At 36.5% G+C, this 10,286-nt stretch overlaps 1 protein-coding gene across 1 annotated transcript; it reads left to right on the forward strand.

Moving 5' to 3' along the window:
• Positions 1–226: 226 nt before the first annotated feature.
• On the forward strand, positions 227–4,602 carry LOC113277700. Its single transcript, XM_026526727.1, has 3 exons — positions 227–431; positions 1,903–1,963; positions 3,611–4,602. Exon 3 carries the CDS (start codon positions 3,611–3,613, stop codon positions 4,214–4,216), a length of 606 nt encoding a protein of 201 aa, XP_026382512.1. The 5' UTR covers positions 227–431; positions 1,903–1,963; the 3' UTR covers positions 4,217–4,602.
• Positions 4,603–10,286: the final 5,684 nt, after the last annotated feature.

Raw genomic sequence — 10,286 nt, forward strand, 5'->3', positions numbered from 1 at the left:
CACAACATCAATGTGACACCACTAAAAATCTCAATTCGGATACAAACCGGAATTGACCCATTTTAGTGGAAAGCTAGAACTGTATAGAGTGCGCGTGCGATCCCAATATAGGGTGCGTATAGACGTGGAGAATTCCCTAAACTAAATGTGGGTGTTCTTAGCTAGATTATCTATTTCTTAGTAGTATTAGGATGCGCGTACATGGTTAGCAGGAGTCGGGGTAAACTCTAGAAACACCGAGCATGAATAACACGTGTTTAAGAGAGATTAAAGAATTTCATTGTATTTTTTTAAAACCCCAAATGCTAGGTTTACTTTCTTATTCACTTTCTCGTTCATTCCGTTTGCTTTACTGAGACCAAACCAAGGAAAATTCCATTCTTGCATTGAGATTTTGCTAATCCATTCTTGGACCACTGGTTACAATTGAGGTAGGGGTTTCCTTCTCTTCAATTTCTATTTCAAAATTCTACAAACGGATTTAAACTCGTGTTTATATTTTTGTTTAAATCCCTGCAACCTTTAATGATGATACTGCATGTTGTTCTTGGGTAAGAATTTGAAAACATTGAAGAATTTGATAAGTTTTTGTTTTGTATAAGTCCTGAATTTTTACAAGATATTAAGCGGAATATGGTTTGTATAAGTCCTGAATTTTTATAAGTATGGCCTTTAACTTGTTTGATAAAATGTTTAAATGGAGTTCATCTCTTAGTTTATGAAAACCAACTTGCATGGATAGCGGCTTGATTTATTCCTTGGATAATCCCTGAACTTTTCAATTTCAACAATGGGTATTTATGAGGATTATAATCTAACCAATTTTACTAATGATTTTTAGTTTAAACTATCCATGCATACCCTTTTGGTGATTTTTGGCATTTGGCATGAAATTATACCTTTTTACACTTATTCCCTGTACATTGAAACATAAACGATTTCAAATGTTTATGAAGATTAAAAATGCTTTGGAGCATTTCCATCAGAAAAATCAAGTATTGTATTGATATTTTAAACAGTTGAAATTCGTTTTGGAGCATTTCCTTTTTACTGTTCATTAAAATGACAATGGCAAAATGAACTTCGTATTTGAAAAACTCCATTTTTGGCAAACAGTTGAAACCATTTTCTAGATTTATTTCTTGTTTCGCTCTTCTGTACCCTAAACAAGATAAATTACTTTATTTCATTTTGAGCTCATTTTTCATCTCATGTAAATTCCATGAAGTTTAATTGATTAACCACTTTGGTATACTTAACTTTTCTTTTGTTATCATTGTTGGTCATTATCACTATTATCTTTAAGTCATTAACCATCTTTGATACCTTACTGTTGATTCATATGGATTTGTTAGTTTAACATGTATTTCAGAAACTAGTACACAGTAGTGCCATTCTCTTTTCCATTTTGGCGGCTTGTCAGCAGACTTTGATCTCAGAATTATAATTTCACATTGGGGTTCTTTTGGGTTTGTCGTAATCGGCTTTTGAGCACGGTCTCACCTTGGAGTTTACTGTGTTTGCCGTAACTGTTTATTGAGCATGTTTGGGAGAAATTTTGAAAGGCTACATGTGATTTTGTTAGGCCCATAGGGGCATCCCACAAATGTGGATACCCGCGGAAGACCGTCCGGGACGGTGGCTGATATCCTGACTATCCTAACATTAGAGACTAGTCCTCACTAGTAGCATACGTGAATTTATTCACCATCGGTTGACAAATAATTCATTTCTACTGTTTCGAATGAATGCAACTTTGTTGAGATTTATGTATTTCTGAATGTGGACATGCTCATTATTTTACTTTGATTTATATTAAGTTGGTTTTATCTTTCGGTACGTAATTTCCGTAATCTCTACTGAGTTGTGGCTCATCTCGTTTTGGTTTTGTTTTCCACAAAGTACGACGCAAGGTCGAGGCAGTAAGCTTGAGAGGAGCTTGCGACTGGGAGTTTGAGAAAAAGTTGGTATTTTTTCTTGTCTATAATGTGTATATCACGGGGTTCTCTGGGTGGTTTTAAATTTCTTGCTTCACCCATGCATCTGGATAATTTATTTTGTTGTTGTCCCATGTTTGTTTTGATGTATTTTGTTGTTGTATATACGATGGGATCTAGTTGGAAGTCCTAGCATGGCTTGTAAGTGGAAACTTTGTTATGCTGGAAACACAGGGCCTGAATCTCATTTTGGATGTTTATTTAAACTGCATTTAGAACTTTTTTTGTCCTCAACATGATGGCAGGTCTTGATATATATATATATATTGCACTCTGTTTGGAGATTCTTGTTGTCTAATATTACTATACTAGCAGGTTCTTTCATGTCATTACAATATGTGTGGATTTCTATCTGTGCCTTTTTATGCTTTTATCCCTTAAAAGAGCGTTAGTGCTCAATTTACGTTTTGAACTAATAAGCTCACATGGACCAGTTGTGTTGTACATTCTTTGGCTCATTTTTAATTGTACACTTAACAATTTTGTACATTTGAACCACTATCGAACTTCTATGAACTTGTCTCTATTAATATAATAACAAAGCAATATAAAGCCAGGAGTCCTTTTGTTTTTTCTTAAGCTTTGATATGACTTCAAATAGTGTTTAAATAATTGGTCTAGTGGGTTCACGACCTCCCTTAATTTTAAAAAAAATGTTACAGATCTACTATCATACTAAATGGTCCCTTGGATTTTTTTCTTTTTTGATAGGCTAAAGCCGGACCCAAGTCCCTACCCAAATCCAGACAGTTAGACTAGCCCCACTACTAGACCCAGTTAGACTAGTCCCTTGGAATTTTAGTGTGCAATTTTAAACCCTTTTGTTTAATCACTTATATGTTAAATGTTGTCTTATAAAATTAAAATTCGATTTCTTTAATTCTGTTGCTTTTAACTACTGTGTTTAACTGAATTTTTCTCCGAGATCCTATTTAGTGTTTGCTTCAAACTTTACTCTTAAATTTTTGATGCGTACTCCATTTGTATATGTGATCAGATAAATTTGTATCAATTTATTTATATTGTCGATGTTTATTTAAGAAAATTGCATTTTTTTCGTACCATTTTATATTTCGAGTGGCGGAACGGGAGGATAACCTTGCTGGACGGGTTTAAATCCAACCCGTTTGGAAGGAAATTTTCTATATCCGTTACAGTTGTTATCATAGGGTGTTCCGATTTAGCGGGATTGTGTTTGGTTTTCGTTTTTACTATAATGATTGATTTCCTAAAAATTTATTTGCATTCTCACACTATGGCTCCTTTGGTGCGTCGTGTGTAAGTCTGTGTTAAGAGTCTTTCCATTTTTACTATTGGGTTTTGATATGTATGTATGGTCTAAATTTAAAAATGTTTTCAATTGTGTTACGGGTTAATTATGAAACTCCGGTAGTTCATATGGTAGTTCATATAATATGAGTCAGTTAAAACATTTTTGTGTTGAAAATTTTCATATGAATTCATAGTTGTGGTTTGAAAGAGTCATTGATTTTGTCATTTTGTTTTGGGGAGTGGGGAAAAACTAGAAGTCGTGATATACACATTAATGCGTTGTTAGTAATGAGCATTTACTAACAAATTCTAACTCTCCTAAATGTCTGTTTATTGTGAAGATGCCTCCGAAGACTATGAAGCTTAAAGGTGTTGCTTCAACGAGAAATAGTAAAGGCAAAAATCTTGTGGTTGCAAAAATGATGAAATCTTGTTGTGAGCACTTGGCTCAAACCGCACAGACCATAGCTGGTGCCATTGGGAACCAGAATCAGTTGCGACCTAGTAGTGTTATGGACTTAAAGGAATTCAGGAAAGTGATTGGTGATCGAGTGTTTAATGGTACGGAAGAACCCATAAAAGCTGAAAGGTGGTTAATGAGTATGAGAAAGAAGTTCGATGCACATTTAATGGTTGAGGAAGATAGGGTACGCTTTGCTACGTATATATTTCGTGGTAATGCAGATGATTGGTTGAATTCAGAGAAGCGAATGAGAAATGTGATGGATATGTCATGGGAACAGTTTGAAGATTTGTTCCTTGACAAGTATTTTTCTCCTACAGCAAGATCCTTGAGGTGTGCCGAGTTTTCAGTGTTGAAGCAAGGAGATATGACGGTCACACAGCTAGATAAGAAATTTAGTGAGCTAGAACGTTACGGGAAACACTTAGATGAAACGCCAGAGTTGAAGGCTCTAAAACTTGAGGGTGCTTTGAAGGCTTGTTAGATCATTTCTCGATCGAACTCGCAAGCGTTGCTACCTCAAGCTTGTTTATCAAATTTAATTGTCAAAACAATATGTCTTGATTTCTAGTCTACTTATAGCTAAGTCTCGGACTAGGATAGTTAAGTGTAGTTGAGCTCCAGACTCCACGGTGATCATCTTACGAAGACGAAGAACTACTCAAGGAACCACTGGAACTTCATCCGACTAAAAGGTATGTGGAGACTTTAACTTATCTATCACTCAAAAGTATATCTACTCTATCTCTTACTCTTGAGACAAAAGTCGTATAAGTATGATAATTTTCATACATACACATTTGTTATTTTGAGCCGAGTTTACTCGCCTATTTATTTCTCGAAATATGTGTTGGTAAGCTTTCGCTTTAACCATTTTTTATCTTTATCCGTGACAAAAGTCATGATGACGTTTCAATCTTGAAAATAACTTTGATGACGATAGTTGTGAATAACGACTGTTATAACATTATAGAAGAATGTTTCAATGATTGAAATGTGGAGTTGAGATTACCATCTATGGATATAAGCATATATAGAATGTATAAGTCCATGTGCCGGAAACCAAGTGTGTGCATATGTGTACATACGGTATTGGTAAAGGAGATAGGTTGGGTACGCGTACTGGAGGAACTTTTCCTTCCGGAAAATTCTGCTGAGTTTGGAGTTTACGAACTCATAAACCAGTCACCTTAGGTACGCGTACCCGTACGCGTACTATCGGAACTTTTCTACCCGAAAAATTCTGCTGAGTTTGGAAACTCAAATCCGGTAGCTAAGGTACGCATACCCGTACGCGTATCCAAGTTGGATATTTCTCAAATCGGTAGTTCATGAACTTAAAACAATAAATTATAAGGAATGCAATCTTTGCAGACCGTGGCTATATTGTTCATGAATTGATTCAAATGAATCAAACTGATTTTGTTTCAATTGTGTCTATGCATAAAGACCTAAGCAATTGAACAACTCTTCAACTAGTTCTCTTGAAGTCATTTGAACTTGTTAGAGAATTTCTCGGTCGAACTCGCATGCGTTGCTATCTCAAGCATGTTTGTCAATGTTAGTGATCAAAACTATAAGTCTTGATTTCTAGCATACATAGCTAAAGGTCTCGGACTAGGATAGAAAGTGTAGTTGAGCTCAAGACTCCATGGAAATCATCATACAAGACGAAGGACTACTCAAAGAACTGGTGGATCTTCATCGACTAAAAGGTATGTGGAGACTTGAACTTATCTGTCACTCAAAAGTCTATCTATTCTATCTCCTACTCTTGAGAAAAAAGTCGTTTTGATATATAGACTTTCATTATACACATTTGCTATTTCGAGCCGAGTTTATCTCGCCTATCTATATCTCGAAATATGTGTTGGTAAGCTTTCGCTTTAGCCGAATTCATCTTTACCTAGTGACAAAAGTCATGTTATGTTTCAATCACTTTGAAAATTGCTCTGACGAAAAATGGTATGTTAATAACGGCTATATCCGTCCTCTGAGAATGTTTCAATGATTGAAATGAGAGTTTAGATTACATAACCATTGGTAGGATATAAGCATTGTTGTGGAAACACATATATGTATAAGTCCTTATTCCTTGAACCAAAGTTTGCGTACTTTGTTGATCAGGAAAACCGAAACAAGAGCTGTGAGCTCAGTCCGCGAACTCAGTCCACGAACTGGCGGAGGTTCTCATCCCGAGAATATCTGCTGGAGTTTGTGAACTCCTTTAGGGAACTTAAGTCCGCGAACGTGAGTTGGTTATATCTTGTTGGAGCATTGCTCGGTCGAACTCGCATGCGTTGCTATCTCAAGCATGTTTGTCAATGTTAGTGATCAAAACTATAAGTCTTGATTTCTAGTCTACTATAGCTAAGGTCTCTGACTAGGATAAAAGTGTAGTTGAGCTCAAGAATTCCATGGCAATCATCATACAAGACGAAGGAATACTTAAGGAACCGGTGGATATTCATCGACTAAAAGGTATGTGGAGACTTGAACTTATCTATCACTCAAAATTCTATTTATCTCCTATCTTGAGACAAAAGTCGTTTTGCTATATAGACTTAGATTGTACACATTTGCTATTTCGAGCCGAGTTTCTCTCGCCTATCTATTTCTCGAAATATGTGTTGGTAAGTCCATCATATTTTTCTCATGATTTAGCTGATGTCGTTTATTATGTCTTTTCTGAAATTGCTTTGCGACATTGTTGTGTTGTGTTGTTAATAATTTTGCTGAGGCATTATTGCTGCGAGATTCTGATCCTACATCTTGCCTCTTCTCATATCTTCTCTGCGAAGTAGAGAATGATGTGAGAAATGCCGCAGCTATCCATCACTTCATATTTTGCATTTATCACACGTATCCTTTCTCCCATCTGTTTCTTGACACGTCTTCTGTAATTGGTGCTTTTCAACCGCTCATGTCTTTTCGCATTAATTATGTTTATCTTCTCGAAAATCTCCTCTTTTCAACCGCCCACATATTTTCGCATTAATTGTGTTTATCTTCTCGAAAATCTCCTCTATATATACTCTTCTTACTCTCCCTTTTCTTCTTTTTTACTCTCTTTTTCATCTTCTCTGCAACTTCATCATTTTCTCCGTAAATTCCTCTGCTATAATTTTTCTTCTATTTTCCTTCTTCAATCTTCTTAATTCTTCGTCCATTCTATATTGTTCCCTCTGTAGATCTTCACTGTTTGTAATTTTCTTCCTTTTTAATTTTTACGAATTAATCTTCTTGTTGGTGTTTTCCATGGATTCATCGAGGTTAGTTTTCTTTTTTCTTTCTTATGGGTTTTGCTAAAATTGATCTTGCGTACTGCCTTATTTGATGATGTTCATGTGATTCCCATACTGTTGTTATTTCAGCAAAAACGCCTCTAATACCAAATTTATGGTTCAGAACCCTAATATTCCCAAATTGCAGCATAAGGTTGTTGTAAACAAAAGAAAGTCTGCGGATCATAAGGTAGTAAGAAACATTATTCTTTTCTAATAACAATATTGTTGCCTCTGTTTCTTATCTGGATTGTGATTCGCAGGGTGATAAGGATGCCAACAAACCTCTCAAGAAATCTCGTCACCTCAAAACCATTGAAACTTATGTTCCCTTTCACTTACTTATCCCTTCAAAATCTCCTGCGACATCTTCGCAAGTTAAACCATTATCTCCAATTCTCGAAAAGGTTGCCTCAGATTTCATCCCTTCAATTGACCTTTCAATTATTGAAACCCCCCTTATTAATCCTTATGTGAATGAAACTTCTTCTCCTCCTATTGATAATGTGTCCTAACCTTCTATCATTGCCAGTTCTCTACTCGAGCCTCTTCCTTTTTCGAAAGAAACTGTGGAAGGAATAGATATTGCTTTCAAAGTTTTGTCTGAGGTTCTGGATGATGTTAAGAAGTCTCCCATTGATTCTGTCAAATTTGGTGTTTGCGAAATTCTGAGTAAGTATTTTGGCCCTGACAGAGCTGCTTCGCAAACAGATTTGGAAAAATAGGTTGAAACCTTGAATAAGAATCTCCAAATGATGACTTTAGAGTGTAATGCTTTTCGTCTCGAAAATCAAAAGCTCCAGAATGTTTCGCTGGATCGCGACAATCTTTGCAAGAAGAATGATGAACTGAGAAGTATGATTTCCTTATCTGTGTCTTCAATTTGCCTTTCTAATGATTTTATCCTTTCCATATTTAATTGTCCTTGAAATCCCTTTTTCGCATGTTAAGCCTTAAACCAGAAACGAATAATGGAGAGATATCAATTTGAATCTGCTGTTGAAGAAGCCCGTGTTGATAAAAAGATTTTGACGGATCAATATAACCAAACCTTTATCCATATTCTGTTGATCATATAAATAATCTTACCAATGAAAATACCCAATTAGTTCAGAGGCAAAATTTATTAAGTAATGAAATATCTCGCCTCTCTTATTCTTTAACTAAAGTTAATCTAGAGATGGAAACTTTATCAGATGAGAATAAAATTCTATCTCAAGAGAAGCGAACTTGTTTAAACAAGATGGCGATATCTTCGCAACAACTTAGCATCCTTTAGAAAGTATGTGATGACCAAGAACAATTTCTTCGCTCTTTGAGAAATGAACTTAAAGAAGTAACAGAGTCATCTACCACTGAAAGAGATACACTCATTCAAGGTAGAATAGCTTTAAGTGTAAAGGAGAACCAACTTAAAGAACAATATTCCAAATTAGAAGAATCTTATTCTTCACTTGTGAAGAAAAATGCCTTTCTCATTTTTAAAGAGAAAAATCTTCAGTCTCGACTTAAAGGTTTAGTTGGAGATAAATTTGATGCGATGGACCGTTGGGAGAATAGTTGTCTGACCTTGATTCAACACCTTATTTCGCAAAAGGAAGGTAGTCAAAGTTTGACTGCCTTAACTATCTTTTCTTTGTCATACCTTTTTGAGTTCTTCATCTTACTGAAATTTTGTATTCTACTTTTCGCAGAGTCTGAGAAAAATCTTCATTCCTCCATTTCTGTTTTGGGGCTAAATATGCCAAAATTCGCAAAGAAAATGCACTACTCGTCTCTGTCCTTACTGGTTCTCGCGACCGAGCAGAAAGAAGACTTGATTATCTTGCTTACTTTAAGGATATTCAAGATAGGAATCATCAGAGAGCACTTCTTCGTCAAGTTCATCTCCGGGCTGAAGTTCTTGTGAATGATATTTTATTGTCCAAATCTCTTCCTCCTACATCAATCGAACCTTTGGAAGTAGATGATGATGAAATTCCTTCCTGCTGACAGTGATTATGATTATGAAAGTGGTGGAGAGAATAATTTTGGAAGATGAAGAAGAGATCCCTTCTAAGGAAGCAACTGCTGGTGCTAATCAAGATGGAAGCGAAAAAGAAATCCCTTCTAAAGAAGTAATTGCTGGCGATAATCAAGATGGCGGCGAAAAAGAAGTCCCTCTCAAAGAAATTATTGTTGGTGAAGATCAGAATCGAAATGAAAAAAGGCTGGCGATAATGAGAACATTGGCGAAGAGTTTCTTATCTAGTTCTATCTTCTTGAACTGTTTCATCTTTATTATTTCTTGCGAATAATATTCTTCAACCAACTTTGGAATTAATTTTCTCTTTTTATTTTGCTGGCGAGAAAGATAATGCCTCTTGTTTACTGATTCCCATACTTGCCTCTCATTATCTTTCTTGCGAGAAATGATCTGTTATGAATACTTATAAATATTTTTTTTGTCATGTGGTCTTATTTTGCCTTCCTAATTAAAGGTCTTATTATGCCACCTCTTATCATTGCGACAAAATCGCAGGACGTCCTTGCATTTTCATGCAAAAACCCATTGATCTTGCCTTAACTTTTTCTTTTGTATTATTGCCTCTTCAGGATTGTTGCGACAATATGACAGGCCTAAATTTCTTGCGAAAATAAAGCCCCATGACATTGTCGTCGTGCGACGAAATCGCAGGACGTCTTCGCACTTTCATGCGAAAACCCATTGATCTCGTCTTATCTTTCTCTTTAGTATTATTGCCTCTTCAGGATTGTCGCACAAATATGACAAGCCTTAATACCCTTGCGAGTAAAGCCTCATGACATTTGCGTCTTAAGACACTTATCAGCTCCCTAATGGAGGGTGCGCCCTTATCTCCCCCTGGTTGCCCCTTCAAGGAGGCGTACCTCTACCATACAAGGTTGGCTCCTCCCATCCGGTCTTAACAACAACCAGTTTTTTCGCAGCCTCTTATCCCTTTTACCTATAGGGTTTATGGTTACGAGACTGCACCCTAAGTGGGGTTTTCTTCGGGCCGAGTGCAGTATAAGCCAAGACTTGTCAAGAATGGCAAGGTACGCTCCAGACGCCCCTGGCACTCTTGACTCAACCGTGTACCTCGGCGCCTTGGTCAGATTCTGCACTCCTTGGGAGAGTCCTTATTACCTTAGTCGCCCAACCTAAGTCATATGCTTAAGCTGAGAATCCAAGGTGCCTCTCCCGGATGGGCTTTATTGACCCCAAATCTCCATGACTCAGGTTCCGGTGGCGGTGTAGCCTTTCCCTGA

Source organism: Papaver somniferum, chromosome 5, assembly GCF_003573695.1.
Source record: "Papaver somniferum cultivar HN1 chromosome 5, ASM357369v1, whole genome shotgun sequence".
NCBI lineage: Eukaryota > Viridiplantae > Streptophyta > Magnoliopsida > Ranunculales > Papaveraceae > Papaver > Papaver somniferum.

Coding starts and splice junctions, on each gene's coding strand:
- LOC113277700 (XM_026526727.1), top strand. CDS start 3,611: ATGCCTCCGAAGACTATGAAGCTTAAAGGTGTTGCTTCAACGAGAAAT.